We start from the raw sequence: 24,322 nt of genomic DNA on the forward strand, positions 1-24,322 counted from the left end.
ACAATATACACAGAACGAGAAAGGAGGGACTTCAGCGTTCAGTCTGTCTTTGCAAATTACATCTTCAATGGTGACAAAAAGATTATCCGTCCTGTGCGTACCCTGGGATAGCCTATGTTCCCTCTCACTAGATAACAGGTTATTTAGCCTCGAACAAGACCTGCTCTCTGCTTATGGCTGTTACACAGGACATGCTTAAAATACTTACAGCAAAAGGAAGGAAGGGGACCCGGGCCTCCAATTTATAACATGAATTAGTTTTACGGGAACATCTCAAACATCTGTCCCTGGGCTTAATGAAAAAGCAGTTTTAGTCCAAGAGTAAAAACAAAACAAAAAGCCACCGGGATTTAATCCATCAGAGTGTCAAGGGAGAGGATTTGCTGAATCACATTGTGATTCCATTTTCCACACTACAGGGGTCCAGCAGGAGGGGTCTAAAGCAAGTCTAAATCCTGTCCTTTTGAAATCCATCGCTTCCAAGTTAACAGATAAAGACAGGCCAGTGTCACCCCATAGGTATGAATGGAAAGGTGATAATGGGGCTGAAGGACTGGCGCTGGGCCACATTTGATGGTCTGTCTCTTACATTGGGCGGTATTCAAATTGTAACAGACACTATCACACATATCCTTCCAGGAAGAACGCCAGTGGCCCAGTAAACACTCCACCACAAAAAGATGTGTGCCACCAGCTTTTCTGGAAAGACTGGAGGATTGATATCCTGGGGGTGGTGACCAGAAAAAAAAAGACCAGGAGCCCCGCCCTCCTCTACCCAGTAAGAATGCAGACACACAACTTTCCTTTGTCTCTGGCCTCCTGGTGTGCAGAGGGCCAGGTGCCTGCTCAGGGCGGCACTGGCTGCAGAGGGAAGGAGGCAACGCCTGAGAGCACTGGTCATGAAGGAATCAGGCGAGCGCTCAGTAAACACTGAGGTCCCTGGGGGAAGCGAGTTGTGCAAGAGAATGGACAGGCTAAGAGCAGTCAGTCCCACCCTCGGTCTGCAGATGGAACAGCCTGAGGCGGGGAGGGAGGCGGACATGGACAGGCCTTTTTCCTTTACTCTCCAGACTTTTGTGTCCAGTTTGACATTTGCTTTTCTTTTCTTCCTGTACCACCTTCATTTTGGAACTATTTTGTTGCTGCTGTCTTCCTTCGAAAAGTTGGCAGGTAACCACCTGCACCCAGGAATGGAAGTGTGTTGGAGTCAGAGATCTCCTAGGACCATCCATCAAAGATGGAAGGAAATTTACACCAAAGGGGTGCCCCCAACGTCTACTGACATCTGTGACCTACATCTGAAGCCTCATGTAGCTTCCTGTTTCCATTGGGCTGATAAAGCCGGAGGGAGCAGAGTGGGGGAGGGGAGGGAAGTAAGGAGGGGGAGGCGCACAGTTGCTTCAGAGAAGAGTCTAGAGGGTGGAGGTGGAGATGGAAGGCTATTGGCAAACTCCACTATCTCACACAAATCTGCTTCTGGCCTTCTTAATTAGGAGTCAGGTTGTAAACATCTTCAGAACACTCCTGAATTTATAGGTGAATTAGCTTAAGCTCTAAAAATGTGCCTATATTATAGCAAAATGTCTCTCAAAAACAAAACTGAAAGCAAGCTCATGATAAATAAAAACTAAATCTGAGAGTATGCCATGTGTTGAGTGTTACATGCCAGTTTCCAGAAAATCCCTCCAGAAAAAAAAGAACTGCTAGCTTTAAACCCCTTAGATCCAAGAAAGGAGAATTACAGAACTCAGATCCTTAGAACCAAAGAGACTTCAGGAGTTAAGTGGTCCAGGTCTTGGATTTACATACATATTTTTAATATTTGTATTTAAAGAAAAACTAAGGCTCACAGGAGTTGAGTGAGTTGCCCAAGGTCACAGCTGTGAATTCCAGAGCCAAGAGTAGATCCCTGATTCCCTATTACCCGGAGCCCTTTTTAGTAAAGACTTTCCTCCCTACCCTTCAAGCAGTGTGATGGGTAGGGTTTATGATATTAAGGGCTAACAGAGGGAGATAGAATTTTAGAACAGGGTAGAGCTTCAGAGGTTATGTGCCACTCCTTTTACCTATGAAATGAAGATGATCTCAAAGAGGCTAAATGAAAGGAGGAGGGTAAGGCTCAGTGGAAGAGTATGTGCTTAGCATGTACGAGGCCCTGGGTTCAATCTGCAGTACCTTCGCTAAAAAAAAAAAAAAAAAAAATCCAGCTCTCCAAGAGGCTAAATGACTTGTTCAAAATGACTCAGGAATTAGTGACACAGCTGAGCCTGGAGCTGCTTGATCACTGCCCAGGGACCTTTCTCCCTCACAAAGCTCCCTCAGGTGTCTGGTGGCTTCTCAGGGCAAACCACACCCAGAGAAGTAGCCTTAAGACACCTCTGATGCTTAGGAAGGGTCCACTGAAAGACACACCAGAGCTTCAGACCTCACCAGGATGATACACGTGTAAGTTCTCAGGTTTACTGGAATGCCCTCCCCACCCCAAAGGATACATCCACATCAGATTTCTGGAACCCGTAAATCTTTGGGAAAAGGGTCTTTGCAGATGTAGTTAAGCTAAGGACCCTGAGATGAGGGAATCACCCTGGATGATCCCGGTGGATCTTAATCCAATGACAAGCTGAGAGAAAGGCAGAGGGAGGTTTGGCACAGAGAGAAGAGGGGATGCAGAGGCAAAGGCCTCACGAAGATGGAGGCAGAGATCGGGTTACGCAGCCACAGGCACCAGAAGCTGTTGAGGCAAGGGAGATTCTCCCCTAGAGCCTTGGAGGAAATGTGGCCCTGCCAGCACCTCATTTTGGGACTTCAGGCCTCCAGAGTTGTGAGAGAATAAGTTCTGTGGTTTTAAGACACCACTGTTACAGAAGACACAGAGAACTAACAATATATTTATGATCTCCATGGGTAAAATCGATCCAAACAACAACAAAATCAAAGATCACAGAATGGTTAAGCAAAAAGCGGTCTAGCTACATAGTGGAATATTACTCAGCCTTAAAAAGGAAGGAAACACTGGCACATGCTACAACATGGATGAACCTGGAGGATATTATTTGAAGTGAAATAAGCCCATCCACCAAAAATATACAAAAACTGTATGATTCCATTTCTATGAGATACTTAGAGTAGTCAAATTCATAGAGACAGAAAATAGAAGGTCATTGCGAGGGGCTGGAGGGTAGGGGGATGGGAAGATATTGTTTAATAAGTACAGAGTTTCAGCTTTAGAAGAGATAACAAATAATAGAGATGGATGGTGGTGATAGCTTCACATTATGAATATATTTAATACACTGAACTGTACACTTAAAAATGGTTAAGATGATATAGTTTATGTTGGGTGGATTTTACCACAATTTTTAAAATGGGAAAAAAAAAAAACCTAAAGCAAGGATTACAGTATTTACAAGTCCAGAATCATCATGCTTCACCCACAGAGAACAAAGGCAGCGGGAGGAGGCCACAATGGGGACCAGTCCGGTTTTGTATTGGGAGCCGAGCCAGACTGACTCACGAGCTGTCACATGTCTGCATGCTCACTGTGCAGGACATTTTTCTAGATCGCACACCCAACTGCGGGGGATGTCATGCCCACTGGGTGGGCCCTGAATCTGCCTGGAACCCCAGGGGAAACTGCCCCCGGCAGCCCCACCTCTGCGGGCCTGTGCGGAAGGCATCCAAGCCCTCATCCTCTCCAAGGGCCCCCCGGGAGGTGAAGCCAGGAGCCAGTCGGGTGAGGGGCCCTTCCAGCCATGGCGAGCACTGCAAAACTCCAGCCTCTGGGGAGAACCAGAGTAAGCAGATGTGTCTTCAAAACGGCATGTTCTTGGCTCTATAGTTTTATTTCAGAGATTCCCTCCCACAGCTGTTGAACTAAATCTGAAGGTAATCAACAATCCCCCCACCAGCCCTTTTGTCTCCCCAGCTCTTTTGGGGGGACACAGTTCCATAGGTGGATAAGGAGACAGCTGCTTCAATCCGCACCTTCCACAAATGTGGGGGCTCCAAGCTGGGGGCTGGGTTCACTGTCTTCCTGCCTCTCATGCTGCAGCGGAACATCTGGGAGATAGTTCTGGTGTTTTATTATTGTTTCATTTACTTATTATTGAATTAGAATCAACACACAATATTATATTAGTTTCAGGTGTACAACAGAGACGTGGTATTTTATATATCATGAAATGATCACCGTGGTTAAGTCTAAGTCCCATCTTATTGTTGGTTTAAAATGAAATTTCCCAGTAGCTCCCAACTCCACAGGTTTATTTCAGCCCTGTGCAGCAGATCAAACTTCGGAAGCCCAAAGGAATGTCTTTGGGCCCCACTCATGGCTCCTCCTGAGAGCAGCTCTCTGGGGCTCCATGGAGGGATGAGGGGCACATGTGGGGGACAGGTGAGGACCACTGCAATTTGTGTCTTGTGATAAGACTGCAGGACTTTAAGCTGCCCTCCGGAAGGGTCCCAACCATCTTCTCCAATAGCCTCCTAGGGATGTGCTTCACCCTGGGCCCCAAACTCAGCTGTGATGTACACTTGGGCTCACAGTGAAAGCTTTACTGCAAAGGACATAAATACTCCTCCCCACTCAACTGTTTGTCGGGGGGTGGGAGTCCACCTTTCAGGTTTCACCCCAGCCAGTGTCCCCACAGTTGGGTGTCCAGAGCTCTGCAGGAGTCTTCTAACTGGCCTCCCTGTATCCACTCTCACTCCTTTTCCATCCATTTCTTTAAAAATTTGAGGTAAAACTCACATAACATAAAATTAATCATGGTAGGGGGAGGGTATAGCTCAGTGTAGGAGCACATGCTTAGCATGCACAAGGTCCTCGGTTCAATCCTCAGTACTTCCATTCAAAATGAAAATTAAAAAAAAATTTATCATTTTAAGACGAACAATTCTGACATTTAGGACATTCTAAAGGTTGTACAACCACCACCTCTATCTGGTTCCACAACATTTTCGTGGCCCCAAGTAGGTACCAATAAGTAGTTACTGCCCATCCCTGCCTCCTTCCCCCCAATTCCAGGCAACAACTAATCTGCGTTCTCTCTCTACAAAGCCACCTGTTCTGGCTATTTTGTCTAAATGGAATCATACAGTAGGTGGCCTTTTATGACTGGTTTCTTCCACTTGGTATAATGTTTTCAAGGTTCATCCATGTTGTAGCATGTGTCAGAATTCCTTTTTAAGGCTGAATGATATTCCATTGTCTGTATATATACTACATTGTGTTCATCCCTCCATCCATGGACTCTTGGGTTGTTTCCACCTTCTGCCTGGTGTGGGCAGAGCTGCTGTGAACATGGGGGCACATGCGTTTGAGGACTCCCACCCACTCTTCAAATAACAAGCTGATCAAATCACATGCCGCTCCAGCTACAATCACATCAATGGCTTCCTACCATTCTTAGGGTAAAGCCAACCTCCTGAATGTCACTTTAAAGGTCCTTACGCTCTTGCCAGCATCATTTTTCTCATGTGTGCTTCTGCCCAACTGACTTTATTTCTTTGGTGTGCTCTGCTCGGCCTTGCCTCTGAGCCTCTGCAGTTGCTGTTCCTTCTTCCTGAAACACCCTTCCCCTGGGTCAGAAGTAACTGCATTGACAACACTCACTTCTTTTCTCCCAAACCTAATTAGCTGGACTAGGTCCCGGCACATTGCCAACCCTGGCCCCTCTGCACTTCATGGACAGAAGGGCATCACAGAACTTGCTGTGAGATTAGGAAGGCAACACTGGACTTTGCGAAATCCCACAGAAACTGCCCAGAGACAGTGGGGGCCTCTCGGATTCACGCCGTGTCCCCTAAAACACACCCTGCTGGGAAGTCTGAACGTGGTTATGAAGATTCAGTGCCCTGGTGTCTGCTGAAGCGATGTGACATGTTGCTCAACCAGCTGGTCACCTTCCCAGGATTCCACTGGGCGTCCTGACTCACCTCTGCTCAGTACACGTCCTCCGCCCTGAAACGTGGGACAGCGTGGGGCAATCTTTACTTTCTCCATCGGACTGGGTTGACACGCCACTGGCCTGTGAGAAGCCGGGCAGTGGCTCTCTGAACTCCGGCCCCGCCCCAGAGAAGCGCCGCTCGGCCCAGGGGCAGAGGCAGGTGGGGCCGCTGCCGAGGAGGCAGGAAGCAGGCGCCCGCGAGGCCGTCACACCTGAATTTGACAGGCTTCGGCTCAGCCTGGGCCCCAGGATGTTCTGGGTCCCACAGGATGCGGTTTTCCGCGGGTGGGGACGTCTACGCCCCGCCTTTCGCTACTCTTTTCTTAACCTCAGTCTGTACCCGCCCTGAGTCTGTACCCGCCCACGTGTACACGCACACACGGACACGCAGGCGCACGTACGCACGTGTGCACACGGACACACAGGGGCACGTATGCACGTGTGCACGCACACATGGACGCGCAGGCACGTACGTGCATACGTACGCACGCACGCGGCTCTGGCGTGGTCTTCATTTTCTGCTTCCTGACTTCCCAACACAGAACAGTTTAGTATAACCTTCCCTTCATCTTAATTCCGGTCAGACCCCCTACCATCCTTTTTTTTCCTTCAAATTCTCTATCATTCCAATTTCCACGCTGAAACTGCCTGAGAAGACAGGGCGACGACACCTTAGTTCTCTCAGCGATTAGTCATCTCCTGCTACTTTCTTTCCTCCGCATGTGAGGAAGAAGTTGGGAAAAATGGAAAAAGAGGCCCTCGTGTGTTTCTGAGGGCCTTGAGGAAAAGGACGGTGGCTTTGCGGCGAGCCCGTCTGTCACTTACCTCCAGGACTTTCCCTGTGATGAACTGGTGACAGGCCTCACACTTCACCCCGAAGAGCCCCTGGTAGTCCTTCTCGCAGTACGGAGCGCCATCCCTGCAGGACAAGAGAGCGTTCAGCTCCTGGAGGAGGCTGAGCATAGGAAAGACACCCAAACCACAATCCTCTCAGCCCTTTCCCAAAGAATGGCAGCAGGACGTATTTCTCTCCCTCCAGCATTCACGGGCCTGGAGCCCTGGTCTCAGGATCAAAACCCACAAAGCCAAGTGGTTCAGAATGAGCGCTGAGGTTCCCCAAGCCACTTGCAAGTAACAGCCAAGTCACCACATGGTGACTGCTGCTGATTCCTAGGTTGTCTCGGACCTAACTAACAAGCAAAAGCCTGGAGTCACTCTCTTGCACTCCCAGGCCAGACGGGCTTCAGATGTGGCCCAGTGTTCCTCTTCCTTGTCCCCCACCACCTCCTTGATCTCACGTGCCAGAGCCTCCCAACAGCATGGAGATGCCATCTCCTTAGCCCTCAGGGGCCCTGGAGAGCCCAGGGCCTTTCATCCAGCCTCCTGCAAACTCCTTCATTTACTTCAGGATGTAACAGGGAAGAACAAATCTGACTCCATATTAGATCTGTACCTTTAGCTCTAACCCTGTGCTCTGTTTCCTGGGCTTAGTCATGCTGATTCTGCACCTTTTGTAAAAGAATGTTGCCTATAGACTGAAATATACAGGACGGGCCATTTTCAAGGCTCTGACCTTTAAGGATATAATACTTTTCCATTCATATGGAGATAAAAAGTTGCAGAACAGAGAATATTTATCTTGTTGGAGGTTTACAGGAACATCCTGATCTGATCTACATGGACAGCTGCAAGGATTCCGATACCAAGAAGTTTGCAACAACCAACCACACCCCCTCTTCTTTTTGGTATAAAAGGAGCCTGAATTCTGACTTGAGTAAGAAGGTTATCCAGGACATCAGTCTGCCATCTCCCCAGTCTGCTGGCTTTCCAAATAGAGTTGTTATGCCTGCCCCACCACCTCATCTCCAGACTTACTGGCCTGTCACATGGTGAGCAGAACAAGTAAAAAGGTAAAAACGATGCAGTAAAAATTTCATTTTCTATGTGCGTCATTGCACAGAAAAGTTAGAATGCAGCCCGGTTACCTACCGCTGCACGGCCATCAGTGTCAGTTTAAAAGCTGAGCATTTTTCCTTCTGACTTTGGCTGTGCATTAGAATCACCTGTGGAGTGTCTCCTTTCCAATACCAGTGTTTGCTTCATCCCCGACCTGCAGAATCAGATTTCTAGGGAGTGGGGCCCAAGCTACTTCCTTTGTTTGTTTGACTATATTCCTATGTTAAATTCAGTTACTTTGTTTTGAATAGGTGATATATTTACCTGATTGGAGAACATTTTTTAAAGTGGATAGGGGAAAATGTTCCCTCATTGCCACTGGACTCTCCCTGCTCCCCCCTCCCATGCTCATTCTTTCCCCCTTAATTTAAAAGGTAACCACTGTAACTGGTTTCTCCAGGTTACATGGAACAAAAAATAAAAATGCCACCTACTCTAGTGAACCCATTCCCCCTGGTAAGCTGTTTTGTGTATTGGTCCTAATGAGCTCTGTGGGTTTTTTTAGGGGGGTGGGGTGGGGTCTACAAATATGTCCAAGACCTGGAAAGAGGACAAAGGTTTACTAGATCCAAATAAGAAGAGAGAAAAAAAAAAAAGAGCCACAGTAAAATTACTAAAGGCTTAATCAGTTACAACATACAGCCTTACTGTTGTGTCAGCTTCGCTCACTGTTAACGATAGGCAATGACTGACATGGCATTAAATTTAGAGCAGGCCAACTGTGGCAACCAGAGAAGAATAGAATAAAATTCTTTTCAAGTTTTATAGGAAAAAGTTCATATTGATTGTGGGATGGGACTGTTTTTCCTGATGCCTGCTGGGATGGGGTGGGGTCCCCGGGCAGGCGCAGGGCCTGCAGAGGGCCCACCACAGCCCCATCCCTCTGAGGATCTTGCCGCCAGGGCCCCAGCCTTACTTGCTGATGTACTCCCCGGTGAGGACCTTCCCGCAGGACTTGCACTTGAAGCAGCCTAAGTGCCACTGCTTCTCCAGCGCCAGCAGCGCCTGCCCGTTCTTGATGTCCCGTCCACAGCCAGCGCAGTCTGGAAAAGAGCAGCCGCCAGCTGTTACTCCCCATTTGTTTTGCTAAATCCAAGCAGGCAGAATTGCTCTGAACCCCAGTGTGCACCCATCACACACTCACTAAATATTTACTTCAGCATCATTTCTCTCTGTTTCCTCTCCCTGCACGAAATCTTTCCCAGCAGGCTCGCAGGCCCCGTCCTCACACAGCATGGGGACGTCAGGAACCTCAGTGGATTCAAGGGGATGCATGACCTTCATCTGTTTATTTCCTTGCTGGGGGGGGGTGATTTAAAGACCCTCTGAGCTCCAGCTGGCCCAGAGATGATTTAATTATAGTGTCTTGGCTGTGATTTTCAGAAAGCTCTCATTGGCCTTTATTGAGGGCACACGTGGGAAGCTAAACATCCTGTGCTGGATGCCTAGCTCACACTTATGTGTAGTTCCTGGGACCCTGCCCACAAGTCTCATTTCTGTAAACAAGACTCTACTTCCTTATCAACCGAACCAGACTTTCAAAGATTTGTGATCATCCAATGGTTCTTAATTCCTTAGCTTTAAATTCTCCATGGTAGTCTCCCATGAAGCAGATGAAGGAGAAAGTATTTTTTTCATGGTAAAGAGTGTGGGATTTGGAATGAGATGGCCCAGTTCTGAACCCCAACTCATGTGGACTAGCCACGTGACCCAGGCTGATTCTCCCCTTTTCTAAGCCTTGGTTTCCTCATATGAAAGCTGGAATGTTAGTAGTGTTTGTCTCGAGTTCTCTGATGAAGAGTCAATGGAATGAGGTAGTTAGCACCGCGGCTGACACTGGGAAGTGGCTCTGTAAATGTTTGCTGTTACTACAACTGCCATTATTCTGACTGTTCTGATTATTACACACGTCATTGTTAGGGAAGTTGAGTATTTCAAAGAACCCAGAAGGAGGCACAGGTACACCCTGTTTTGTTGTGCTTCACTTTACTGTGCTTGGAAGATAATGTGTTTTTTACAAACTGAAGGTTTGTGGCAACCTTGCCTTGCTCAAGTCTGTTGGAACCATTTTTCCAACAACATTTCCTCACTTTGTGTCTCTGTGTTACATTTTGGTAATTCTCCCAATATTTCAAACTTTTTCATTATTATTATATTTGTCATAGTGGTCAGTGATATTTGACCTTCCTACTGTGACGCGCTGAAGGCTCAGATGATGGTCAGCATTTTTCACCAATAAAGTAGTTTCTAATTCAGGTATGCACATTGCTGTTTTAGACACAGTGCTATTGCACACTTACTAGACTACAGCATAGTGTAAGTATAACTATCACATGCGCTAGGAAAGCGAAAAAATTGTGTGACTCATTTTATTGCTGTATTTGCTTTATCGTGGTGGTCTGGAACCAATTCATTGAACAAGCAATATCTCCAAAGTCAGCCTGTAAATTGGGACAACCTTTCTGGAAAGCAATTTAAATGTCTACAGACATTTAAAATCAATGTACCTGAGAAAGTGAAAGAAAGCACTGCCAGCAGGTTGCCCATGATGTCCCCAATGGATCATAAAAAACACTCATAGAATAAAGAAATGTGCAGACAAGGCCTCTCGGTACACAAAATGATTAAACAGTCCCCTCTTCTGCCCTCATCCGTGACTGCTAATCTTGTACTAATAATGACATTTCTAGACCAACTTTAATTCTCTCTTCTTCTAGAAAAACTTGTTAAGATGCCCGATCGCTGACTTGCTCTTGCTTCTTGACAACACGCAACCCAGAACTGCTCCTGCTCCCTCACACCCCCAGCACAAGCCCAGATCCTGGAACAGTCTCTCCAAATGTCATCTTGAGATGGCTCACAATTCTGGCTTTCTCCCTTGCTGCAGTTTAAGTACACTTGACTTTTTTTTTTTTTTTTGACTACAGGTATGTTTCTGGTGATCTTTGGTCACTGGTACTTACATACCCTTAGATACAGCCATTTCATGTCTAAGATTTTATTCCACAAAGAAATTTGCAAAAGAATGTGCATGTGTGTGTGTCTGTGTGTCTGTGTGTGTGTAATCCCCAAAGAATATGTTCATTCATCCCCTACAGCATTTTTGTAGTAATAAAACCAAAAATAGCCTATGTGGACATTAATGAGGAACTGGCTACATTAACTAGAGTCAATAATGGAATTGTGTGTGTGCGGGGGTGTGTGTGTATGTATGTGTATGTGTATGATGCAGCTCATTCTTTATTTGGGAATGGAAGCAAACCTCTGAGAAGCCAGCTCACAAACATCATGGTCAGCGGCAGGACTCTCCAGCATTAGGAAGTTTGGGGGCTGTGCCCTAGGTTTTCCCAGACATGCCTTAGGTGATGCCATCTAAGAACATTAAGAACTTGCTTGTTCAAGTCTGGGGCTTACACTACATACTGTTAAAAAGAATGAGGTAGATTTGTGTGCTGGCATGGAAAGATGCCCAAAATAGATTGAGTTAAAAAAAAAAAAAGCAAGCTGTAAAAGCAGTATGCATAACATAAGCTCATTTTAAGCTAATTTTTAAAATCATGACAGTATAAAAAAAGCTGAGAAAATAAATATTTAAAGTTAAAAATACATCTGCTGTACAAGTTATGAATATTGCAGATTAGAACTCCTTTAAGCAGAGCCCATTATAAGCTGAGTGTGTATTATACGGTCATTACAGCATTACACATTTTTCTTTAAAAGCTGGGGTTTAAAAGATTCCCAGCATCTCACCAAAAATCTTACCAAGGCGATTGCACATTCGGTAGTTTACTATAAACATAAAAATGGAAGGCCACAATACTTGTTCATAAATGCAAATTTTAAAGGTTAGGAACACAATACTGATTTAAGATGAACTGGCAGTTTTAAAATCAAGTTGCACGGAGTATTTTCTTCATTCTTCTGATTGGATCATGCCCACTAGATGGCAGTGAAGATTTAAAATAATATGGAAGATGCTGGTTGATAAGAGTTTTTTTAAGCAGAGAATAAACTTTAGAGATGGTTTTTCAATTCTACAACTGAAGACAGTCGGGCTCAGGAAGGTCGGAAGAACTGTTTGGAGTCTCCTCTGCACAGCAGTGGGGGCTTGGGTGATGGAAGGCAGGGGGATGATGAGAGAGCAGGCTTTAGAATCAGGAAGACTTGGAAAAGTTGCTGTCTCTGAATCCTCGTTTCTTCTCTGTGAAATGTGAGCCACTTCTTAGGCTGCTACGAGGAAGAAGAGAAGCTGCACTGTGAAGTGCTTTGTACAGTGCTTAGAACGCTGGGTACCTGCTGGGCACTCCATGTGGTTCCCCCTTTCCTTGGTAGGGGTCGAGCTGGGACTCCTGGGACCAGGTTTCTTGACTCTGTCTTGCCCTTTCTATAAGCAGGTTAATGCCCAGATACCCTGAAGCTCTGAGAGCAGCTGAGACACAATAATAACCTCTGATCATTCTGCACCGAGGACTTTGGTGAGGCAGGCACCGTGTGAGGGCTTTACAGACGTGGCACGTGGTCTTCAGTCTTTATCCTCCACAACCTATCTTATCCTTCACAGTCATGAAGTCTGGGAGCCTCTGACCTCTCAGGTGGTGTCCTGTACCTCTCGGATGGTCCACGCCCTGCAGTGTCCCACAGTGTCCCACGGAAGGCAGATGTTCTGCAACTGATCTTGATCATGTTTCATGGAGAAGCAGTCACTCACTGCCTGTGAGTGCCTAGAGCCAGCCAGCCGGTGAAACTGGGCTGGAAGCAGAGGCTGGGGGCGAGCCTCCTTCATCTCAAACCTTAAGACATAAATCAAGCAAATCAACGAGGACCACCTCCTGGAAAGGAGAGTACTGGCCCACGTCAGCTGATTCAAAGTGTATTATTCCACAGAGACTACCCGTTCATCCCTCTCTGGACAAAACCACCTTCTCTCCTTAAGCCTGATGTCATGCTGGGGAAAGTGGGAAAGACGCAGAGATAAGAAGATTCATGCTGCTGGTGCGTGCCTCCCATGCTCGTTCCAACTAGGCTCTTTAATAAAGAACAAAATGTCCTCGTCTCTATCTTCATGGTTTTCAGCTGTTGAGAAAATTGTTTCCACATCACTGAAGCAGCTGCTGGTAAATATAGAAAGCTGGTAATTGGCACTGGAATTATTGCCAAAGTCAGAAATAGGTGAATCTGGAGCGGGCTCAAGGAAATCAGACCCTCCAGCAACTCGCTGGTATTCTTTCAAGGACATGCCATGACCAAATGCGAAACCACCTTAAACACTCTGCCCCAAGCCTTTGGTCCTTGGCACCAGGAGCCAAGAGAAAAGCAGGGATTTGGCTACTACATCCAAGTTAAAGTAACATCCAAGTACACACCTGTTTCCAGATTTTTATTGCTTTGTTTAAAGGCAATAAATATCCTTGAGAATAGAAATCCTGTCTGTCTCTTTTAATGTATCTTTTTTTTTTTTTTTTTGGCATAGGATCATGGACACCTGGGCTTCAAAAGTATTTAAGTTGAAGAAGGTGACAAATGGCTCTCAGGAAGGAAACCAGTGTTCCCAAGTGCAGAAAGATGTCATCACTTAGGCTGCCCTGAAGGTCCTGTCAGCCTGGATACCTATGTACTCCTTGAGAACTATTTCTGCCTTCCTAGAATTTCCCATTTGGGAAGAGGGAGAGCCAAAAAGATGTCTTACTCTGCGAAGATGGCTCTCTGGAGCAGAAGGCTGAGGAATGGAGCTATAGAAAAGAGAACTGCATGGTAGCTGAGTCCCCAAGCATCCCCACCTTCCCAGGTTCAGACATGCCCAGAACCACCAACGGAGGTGGATGCTGCCATTCAGCGACTACCCATCTGTGACCAAGGCTTCTAGAATATGGAATGGGACTTTTCTGAGTGTCTTGAAATGTTTGGCTATAGTCTTAGAGCTGAAAACAGTGGTGACAAATATTCCATCACCCAGAGCAGGCTGTGAGGCATATCCTTGCCAGACTCAGCAAAAGACAGAATCTCCCTGACGACCATCAACCCTACTACCTCCCTGCCTCTGAAAGCAGAAATTCCAAAAGGCACAGAGGAGAGAGGGCAGGGAGCTGTCCGCACAGGAGGGGTGGGGTGTCCCCTCCCCTCTGCCGTGAGAGGGATTAGAGGACCCCCAGAGAAGGGGAGACCAGCCTCCTGCTCCCCACCTAGATGTTTACTGAGTGGGGACGCTCAGACCCTGGAGCTGCCGTGGGAGCCAAGAGAAGCTTGATGTTAGAGCTCTTGGGTCAAATTGACTGGATTGTCCTGGAGCTTGGTAGCGTTGCATGAACAAAAAGTCTGGCGTCTGCTGAATCTAGATGTGGAAAGCAGGCAGTGGGCTGGAGCCCCTCTTGATGGCAGGCTATGGAAACCGAAGTGGGAGAGTTGTGCGCTGCCACCGTGTGGCTCACTGGGGATGCGCTTGTGTCCGGCAGCTGGTGTCCCCACCCAAGCATCCCAAATGAACCTATCTGAGAAAGTGCCTGCCGGGGGTGGGGCTGGGGTGGGGGGACTTCATTAGTCAGAGGCTATGAGGAGCAGGACCCGAGGCTGAGGAGGAAGGAGGAAGGAGGGGGTTTGCTGAAACAGGTTAGCCAGAAATTGTACACTTTTTCAAGAAACTCAGAATAGCCCTATTTTTTTTTTAAAAAAAGAGTCTCCAGCTGGTGTTAGCAGACAGAGAGAAGCATGACCATGCCAGCTACAACACCTTGCGCCTTCTACCTCAATTCCCCTCCTCTCTGCCCAGACTCCCAAGGAGCCACAAGCAGGACAGGAAGGAGGTAAAGGAGGAGCAGAAGAGGCTGAGCACCTTACTCCTATTTGGGTCTGACCTGAGCTGGGGAAAGGCTGCAGCTCTGAAATGGAAGTGAGAATAAAGTTTTCAGCTGTACTGAATGTTTAAGAGCCGAAAGTGACCAAAAAGCTACGGACCTGCCTAAGATATGATTAAGGGTGAGAAAGGGAGCTCTGACAGACGGTAATAAAAATAGCAACAGGAAAAAAAGTAAGACACTTTTTCTTTTGTCCACGAATGTTTTGGCCCATTCCATACACCGTCTGCGCAACTCACACAGATTAAGGACCTCAGGGGTAAAGAGACCTGGAGTCAAATTCCAGCTCTGACACGGACCCATGGGACTTTGGGCAAGCTAGGAAATGCTGGGCTTCCATTTCTTCACTTGTAAAATGGGAAGACCAACAGTTCCTCCCTTCTAGGCTGCTGTGAGGCTGGAAAGTAATTGTCACTGACCAGGAGTGACCGGCACACCGTCAACCATCAGTGCGCACCTTCACACCTGCAATATGCTCAGAAAACCTATGCTTCATCTTCCCCTTAACAAATAACCAAGGCCCACTGTCCGCCACTGGAAAAGGCATTTGGCTTTTCTGCTTCCATAATCATCATCATCTTGTTAACATTATTATTACTGTTGTTACTATTAATATTTTAAAAGATCTTGCATACTTCATCTCAGTCCTCCCTTAGGGGTCCCGCTAGCCTGGAAGGACAGTGATTATCCATATTTCACAGGTCACAGAACATTTGAGAGCCAGAGGGACACTGAAGAATTTTAATACAAGTGCTTCCTTTTACACACAGGAAAGGAAAGGCCCAGGGTGGGCCGAAGCTTTGCACAAGGTCACAGAGATAAACGGTGCCCCACTGACCACAGAGTGGAAATCTTGTGTTCTCAAGAGCACTTGAATGTGAACCCAGGCCTTTACAGCTTAGAGGGCCTTTCTGGGCTTAAACCTCCAACCACACGTCTGTTCCCCTAATTACTAACTCTTGTGCTGTCACTGGGCAAAAGCAGCCTTCATGGAACTGGAGCATGAGGTTCGCTTGAGGATAAAGAGTGTACAGAGAATTATCATGAAAATAATGTAAATTGTAAGAGGGACGAGACAGAGACTTTACTCACTTAATTGATGCTTGCTGAGATACTGAGATGTGATAAGATGGCCATGGAGGAAAAAAAAAAATCAAGTTTCAGTATTGAAACTGTTGCCCATATAAGTTCCAGAAAATTCAAGCTTTCCCTGGAACCGTTTTTTAAAAATAATAATAAAAAAGAAACTACAATTCATCCACAAAGATTAGCACGTAAGTTCATGACCATAAAAGTGGATGAAAAATAAACAGACACAAAATCACTTCAGATTGAGGTTGTTATTAATAGAAAGTCAGATAAGACTTTGGAGACCCTATGAAATATTCAAGTGGTGTCCTTTTAATAGGCTGTTAACTCGAGTAGCTTCATCCCTGGCCAGGAGTCAATATAAGGAGCTTTGAGGAAAACAAACAAAAACCAAATTTAATTTCCAGGGTTTGCCTAACTTGAATCCTAAATTGAAATGACCTTGTATCTTTTCATTCAATGATTCCTACGGGATGTGGATTTCCCGTGACCTTGAGTGATAAACAGGAATACAGAATGCCAAAGAACAGCTGTTCCATCCGAAGGAGAGAGAAAGAGGAGACAGGAGGCAAGTGACCTAAACACAGGTCAAATTCTGTGAGGTTAACAAGCTGCCTTTGACACACACTTTCAACACGTCCAATCAGCCTCTGGCACGTGGATTCCTTCATGGGAGTAAGTGTAGCAGGCACGTAGTGGCTGCTCCACTTTATAGGGGACAGATATTTCCAGTTTGCTAGGGCTCTCATCCCTCCCTAGGGCCCAAATGTCAATTGCCACCTGTTGTCATGCTTGAACTGATCGCACGTACCTATGTTACTGGCCTGGTTTGGGTATCTGAAAGCCTTTCCTTGACCAAAAAGCTGCGTCATTTAGTGGTGATAAGAATGTCCACCTGGCAAGAGGATGTTGCTGAATGCTGACCTTTCATCTTCATCTGAGCTGCTCAGTGTCGTCAGGTTCCAACCAGACATCTATGAGTTGACAAATATTGACTGGCCACAGTCCATGTCGCGTCACTGACTTGAGTCGGCAATTTTCTTTTCTAGTGTGTCATGGCAAATACTGTGGGTATGAGGTCACCACAAGAAAGGGCAGATAGAGGGCAAAACAGAACGTGAAGCTGCAAACACGTTAGGGTGAGCACTTTCCAAGAATTCGCTTTTAAAAGTACTTTTTAACTTAAGAAATTCTATGCTGTCATTTGCCCAAAAGCAACTATGCGGTCACAAGACAAATAATGGTTGGGGGTCGGGGTGTGGGGAGTGAGGAGGCAGAACATTCGTGCAGGTGCAGAGTATTTGCTGCCCTCTGGCAAAAGGGGTTTCAAGGCTCTAAATTATTTACACCTCAAATTCACTAAAAATGATGCAGGATTGTTTTTAAAGGTTATGTGCTGCCTGACTGTGTACCCTTGAACCAGACATTGCACCATCACCCACGTCCCTGCTTAGGTCAGTTGCCCCCTTTGCTGTCCTGATGACCATGATGGAAACATCACAAGCCAGAGCAGCCTCTGACCTGCTATTTTAAGTGAAGTTTCCTGTTGCCTTTGGAAAACAATACAGCACAACAAATAAGCATCCATGGGCTGCAACAGCAACAGACGATCAGCCTCATCAGGAAACTTGAAGGCAGGCCCAGCGACAGCCATTTTCCAAGATCTCCATTATCTAATATTTGGCAACACATCCTGTTTTTCCTCCTTATAAAGTGTGTATCATGTATACTTATGGAATTTCAGTTACTTGGGTCATAATTTTTATAAATACAGGCCATTGACACATTTGAGACTTCCAATTCTAACCCTTGAGCCAGTGCTCACAGAGTTCTGACAGGAATGTTACAGACTCTCAAGGTCAAGAAGCTCTCTCCTTTAGTTAGTATTGGGTGTGCTTTTTCTCATCTTCATAACCAGGATCTGAATGGGAAATTTTATTGAAAGGAGCTAGATTGTTTGCCTTTCTTCTCCATTAATTAATTATGAATTTATTAAGCAGGAATCCCATGGCTAACACTGCTAGCCATGATGGTGAGCACCAAAGAAACAGAAGGCAAGTCTGTCATGGACTTGGTATCAGTCCAGATCTGCACCCCAAAAGCATTAGAACTGAGAGTCTGAGAATCTCTGCTAATTACTTTTGGAGGATGCTTTGGATGGCCCATAAACACGCATGGCACTTGGGACCAGACTCAGTAGCTGATACTGATGGAGGCTGCATTCCTCACGGCCTGCTTGGGGCAGGGATGACAGGAGTGCCTTAGACACAGTAAGGATGCCAGATATTGGAGAGCATACATTTATGGAACAGAACATGTACTTTGGAAAGGATACTGAAAACTGATTATAAGGAGAGAACTTTAACATCAGATTAAAGACAGTGTCCACCGCCTAAAAATCTCTTAAACAGCCACTCTTCTGTTTCCCTGGACAAGCATAAAATAATAACATGTCTGTATTTCTTGGGGATGTAATGGAGACTCTCTGATGGGAAATTAAAAATATTAGCATAAACCACTAATACTATTTTGTTACCTGCTCCAATTTTTAAGTTTAAGGCCCTATCGAAGAGAACTCTGTGTGTGTGTGTGTGTGTGTGTGTGTGTGTGTGTATCAGAACTATAACTAAAAATGGGGTTAAATGTATGGAATAAACCATTGCCCTAATAAGGACAATCACAACTTCAAAATTCCCAGCTAACAATTTCAAAAGCCCAGCTCGGGGAGAACAGGGCTCGGAGGCTCGCTGCCTTTCAGGCCCTCCCCCTGCACTGCCAGTCTCCATGTTGTCCCACGTGGTTGCTCAGCAACATTCCTGATGGTACGAACATCACAGGGATTCACCCAAGATCAAAGGCAGGATTCTCTTTTGACTATAAATGCCACCAGGAAAGCAAGAGGAAGTTGAGAAGTTGTGAAAACAAAGTCAAGCACCATCCAATCAAGGGATACTGTCAGGAAAGGCTGTGGTCATAGGGTAGCCCCAAGGATACGGATTTCTAACCTGCCTGGGTAAAAAGTTCAGGCCATAGCTTCAGTGGGTGGGGAGTTCTCACCCTGGGTCCTGCCCCCCCCACCCCGGAGAAGGCAAGTGACCAGTCACCTAGCTCATGACTCTACCAGGACTTCTCTGTGGGCTTGGAGCAGTGCTCCTTGCTGCCTCCAGTGCATAATGCAGACATGCTTTGTAAACATGGTACGATTCCCTAGCCACCCCTCAACAGGGCAACTGTCAAACGCATTTCTGCAAGAGGACAGAGTTAATGTGTCCGAAGCTCAAAGTCTGAGGCCTCAGCACTGTTGATAATCTTTCCCGGACAAGTTTGGAAGCTTGGCAGTCAAACTGCTACCGGCAGGTTGAACAATGACCAAGTAGTCTTCTACTCAAGTTATGGCCAAAAATGGAGGAGGAAAGGGGGTAGAAAAGAGGAAGGAAGAGTGGGAAGGGAGCAAACAAGGGAGGAAGAGAGAAACGTGCCCCAGGTGAGGGTTGCTACCTGCAATCACCTGGGGCCATTCAGTGGGGCCCAGGCCAAAGCCTGCCACACTGTGAGCACGAGTGGACACCAGCCCAACAGCTTCCTGGGGAGATTCAGACAATTGGCAGCCACTGCTCTTGAGATTTGGGATAGCCCTTTGCAAACACTTCTTAAAATCGTACCAAGACCCAAATGAATTCAAAACACAGACTCAAATACTCATATATGCATGCTCACAGCAGCACTAATCACAACAGCCAAAAGGTGGGAATGATCTAAATGTCCACTAACAGATGAATGGATAAAATAAATTGGGGTCTAGCTGTATGATGAAATATTATTCAGCCATAAAAAAGAGCACTGATAAACACTATACAACTTGGATGAACCTTGAAAACATTATGCTAAGTGGAAGAACCCAGAAACAAGAGGCCACATATGTACAATTCCATGTATAGGGAATGTCCAGAATAGGTAAATACCTAGAAACAGAAAGCAGATTGGCAGTTTCTAGGGCTGGGAGAAGGGGTGAATAGGGAAAAACTAATGGATATGGGGTTCTTTTCTTCTGGAGTAATGAAAATGTTTCGGAAATAGGTAGAGGTGGTTGCTGGACAACGTTGTGAATGTACTTAAATGTTCACTTTAAAATGGTTAATTTTATGTCATGTGAATTTCAATTAAAAAAAAAAAAAAAGCCTGTACCAAGAAGGTTTGGCCTTGCACTGATTTCAACTAAAGTTTAGTTGTAAACTTTAACCCGGTGAAGACTTTTATGATGAATCTTTAACCAGCTATGGTCACCCAGGGCCTCTTGCCAAAGAGGAAATCATACTTGAGCTGTACGTCAGTTTCTCAGATGCAGGCCTCATTAGCAAACATCAGCTCGTTTACTCCATTCCAAAGACAGAAGAAAGAAAAGAAAGGGTAGAATGTCAGTTTCAGCACTTCATCGTGTGACCAGTCACTTAATACACACACGGCTGAAGGTCACAGCAAGGGCGAACTCGGCGAGACTTCAGTCTGGAATGGGCCTTTTATCTTAACTTTTTAAATTAACGTTTTACTTTTGATGTACTTTGGTTTTAAATAAGTAATGCATATACATGTTAAACATTTTTTTTCATACAGTAAAAATAATCCCTTTCCTTCCCGGTCTCCCAGCCACCCCTCCCTTCGTGCTGAAGACGAGTACTGAGAGCAATTTCACAATATCCTTCTGGGGACAGTCTATAGGAATTCACAACTATAGACACACAAAGCAGTCCTCTAAGCAGCTAAATCATAACTGCTGCTGAACAATTAAACTGGGAAATGACTGCTCTTCCAATCGTTAAAATTCTAGTTTTACTGATAAGTTGTTAGAAGGTGTGGGTCTTACCACGTACGAGGCATATCCAGTAAAATGAAAACAGCAGATAACAAAGTGCCATTAACTTTCCATCCACTGAGACACTTTTTGGACCCATTTTCACTTTTTGCCTCTGAGTTGTACCCATTTCCTATAAGGCAGGAACTTTTCTTCCTTTCTTGCAACTGAGATAATCCAGGTCCCAGTCAAGTGAAAAGCTATGTCATTCTGGGATCTTTATGTCTGACTCATAATTGTAACAGAGTTCAGTCAGAAAAATTTGAATATTATTGGAAATATTCCTTTCTGCAATATACCTTGTCTCTCTGCAATGAACCTCTGGCTGCTATGTAAATTTCAAACTCTCTCAACACTCCAATCCATACTCAGTAGAGTAATACTGGAATCACCAGGCCAGTGATTAAACCCCTGTCCCTCCAGACCAGCCAGGGGCTGGCACCCTAAATGCCTAGAGAGGTGAGACTTCCCTCCAACCTTCCACTCGAAGTTGGGGAAAGCCATTCCCTGACATTTCTACTTAAAAAAACAAAACAAAACAAAAAACCCTGGTAATGCTGTCATCAACAAAATTATCTGACACTATAACTCCATCTCCTTTTATTAAATAAGGGGAAAAACTTACAAATGAGAAAACAAAAATTTAAATATGCAAATATCTCATATTGCCACCCTCCCCACGTACTCAAGCTGTATCTGTATAATTTTACACAACCACAAAAACTATCTTCATTCAAGCAGCAGCGAGAACTCAACATTTTGGACATTTTGGACATAGGAGCTGAGATTTACTCCCCCAAAGGCTCTCCTGGGAGGGCTTCAATTTACATAATAAATGAACATTCATGCACTTGCTGTGTGCACAGTGCTATTCACAGGGACCAAAACAAACCCCCAAAACAAACACAAACAAACAAACAAAAAACCCAGTCCTTGCTATTAAGTAGTCACAGTCTGTTTGGAGAGATAAATATATGAAGAACTCACAGGGCGGTGTAGTACTAACTGCTACAACAGGAACGCAAAGCACAGCTTTGGTCAAGACACACGACAGCTGGCCCTGCCGCCGAGGGGCCCGAGCCAATTCAAGGCTCTCAGCGTTTTGTGTGGCTCTCGTAAGAACAAACGATTTTTGGATGAGAAGACACGTGACCAAAATGCTATGGGGAGAATTACGTGAAATTGCACACAGGTCTATGGCACTTAAAGCCAAATCCACCAGAATGTCCACCAAAATGTTAATGGCGGTGACCTCGCTATGATGGGATTGCAGGTGATTTTAATCTCTTTCTTTGCCCTTTTCTGTAACATCTGTATCGTTTTACAATGAACACTTAAACCCCTTTAAAAAGAGAAGGCTGTTACTAGCCCTGTTCAGAGACAGGGACGCCTTTGATTCAATTTCCAGAATGTTTATCTAGGGCTTTACAAGATAGACCTTGTAAAAGAGAGGAAGACGGTGGGGTCCTTATCTTTAATTAGTTCATCACCTTTAATTTAAACAATTAGATTTCAACAGGTTATGTACCAGTTGTGACAAATGTATTATAGTAACACACACTATGAACTGACTGGTGCCTGGAAGGCAGTAGGTGCTCAAAGTAATGCTCATTGAATGAATGAATGACACCCATCTCTCTCTAATATGATCTTTTCTTCCATCTTTTTCATCTTTTCTCACAGCCATTACTTGTACCCACACAATCAACGGTCTCCCGGCCCTGGTCGCTGATGCCGAATCCCTGATTTTGCACACCACAATTGCCATTTCCACACGAGTCTTGCTGGAACACTGTTTTCCTCTGGTCGTCCTCCGGCTTCAACTGAACTCCACGTTGTCAAATTCCTTGAGGCAGGTCCCGAGACCTGCCCCCCAACAATTGTTCCAGCTTCTCTTCTCAGGATGTGGAAGAACAAGCCTTTGTTCAATTTGGGGTCCCCCTGTGCTGTTTTTACAAGGACCCTCCCCACATTTAGACTGTCCTGCCATGTGAGTAGTATCTTATTGAATTCTCCTAACAACCCTGAGAAGTAGCTATTTTCCAATTTTCACTTGAGGGCAGTCAGGTTCTGAGATATCCAATAGCTTGCCCAAGGTCCACGGCTAGAAAGAGGTAGGACTCGGAGTCAAACCCATGCATTATGAAATGCAGAGCCCACATTCTAAACCACTATGTGATGCCCTCTTTTGTTCCTTTCTGATTCTAAATATCTCTGAACTCAAGTTCCAGGCTCATAACTTCCTTAAAGACTAATGGTTAACATACAGACAAGTTCGTTAGGCGTTGAATCTCTTACGCACTTTACTTTTATGAATCCTCACGACCACCCAATGAGAAAGGAACCATTATTCTCTCCCATCTTATAGGCAAAGGAATGCAGGCAGAGATTGAGTTCTCAAGTCTACCCAGCCTGTACATGGTAGAACTGGGGTAAAAACCAGCCTGTCCAAAACCCACACTCTTCAGCTGTGCCCTCCAAGCCCCCTCTGCCATCCTATCCTACAGGAAGGAAGTGTCCCAGGAAAGTGGGGCTGATCTGTTTCGGAGACCCTGCCATAAAACACATCACCAGGAGTCAAACTCCAATAATCCATGTATAGGCTGTATGCTTGCAGGTGTTCCTGCCTTCGTTGGTTTCAGAAATTGGTGGAAAACATCAAGTGAGTAGATGAAGACAGCCACCAGGAACAGCAGATTGAAAAAAGCAGAGTCACAAAAAGTAGAGACTGTCCTGCATGAAAATTTAGAAGTCAATGCCTGAACACTAGGTTTTTGTTTTATTAGGATTTAGCACTTTTATCTAGTTACTCATTTAATCCCACAAGGTAGTACCCAGTGCCATCCCATTTTACAGAAGGGGAAATGGAGGCTGGAGAGGTAGAAGAGACTGGCTTGAGCCAGAGCCTGACCCAGGCATTCAGATGCCAGCGTCAGAGCATCACCACTCTGCCTATTGTAGGTGTCTCTGCAGACAAGTCCTACTCACGTGCAAATGATTTTTTTGAGAGAGAACACAAAGATAAAAGAAAAATTATCCTGCAACTATGAAAAGCTATTGCACCAAACAGAAAAGTAAAATAATTGAAAAATTCTTCCTTTCCCTTGAAAACCTGTGCATTTATCTGAGATTAAATTCAGTCCAACTAGTGCATTTGCCCTGATACCTGTAGGAGTTCCAATTGCAGTGGGAACAATGACAAAGCTGTACAGAGCAGGGAAAAGAGAGGAAGACGGGTTTGGACATATACGTGTGTGGGTGTTCATCGCATCCATCTGCCAAACCCACACGCAATCAGACACTAGTCAGACACCCTTTGAAATGGAATAGACAGCAGCCCACTTCTGCTCAGATGCCTGAAATAGACAGAAGCTGTGCAAGAAAGGACAATCCAAATGTAATTAATGTTCATCCCAACCCTGTGGAGTAACATTTACTATTATCTTCATGTTAGATAATGTTTGTTGCTTATTGAATTCAAATTGTGTTAGACTGGTTGCAGCAACAGTTTTAACTAATTCAGGGGCAACAGTACTTAACTGAAGTAGTTTGTTTCTATGAATAAACTCCCTGATGGTTTCTGTTCACCAAATCTTGCTACACCAGGGAGGCAACTGTAGCACATAGAAAGC

General features: G+C 45.4%; 1 protein-coding gene across 6 annotated transcripts in view; it reads right to left on the reverse strand.

Annotated features, from left to right (window-relative positions):
- Positions 1-24,322, reverse strand: part of ABLIM1 (actin binding LIM protein 1) — a 278,222-nt gene that overhangs the window by 89,613 nt on the left and 164,287 nt on the right. For all 6 annotated transcript variants that reach the window (XR_012077601.1, XR_012077602.1, XR_012077599.1 and 3 more), the window contains exons 5-6: positions 8,821-8,947; positions 6,774-6,867 (exon numbers count right to left, since the gene is read on the reverse strand). Coding sequence is in view for 1 of the 6 variants with exons in the window: in XM_072971942.1 (XP_072828043.1) it covers positions 6,774-6,867; positions 8,821-8,947 (221 nt within the window). In the remaining 5 variants the exon portion in view is untranslated. The remainder of the gene's footprint in view (positions 1-6,773; positions 6,868-8,820; positions 8,948-24,322) is intronic.

This window comes from Vicugna pacos, chromosome 11, assembly GCF_048564905.1.
Source record: "Vicugna pacos chromosome 11, VicPac4, whole genome shotgun sequence".
Lineage (NCBI taxonomy): Eukaryota > Metazoa > Chordata > Mammalia > Artiodactyla > Camelidae > Vicugna > Vicugna pacos.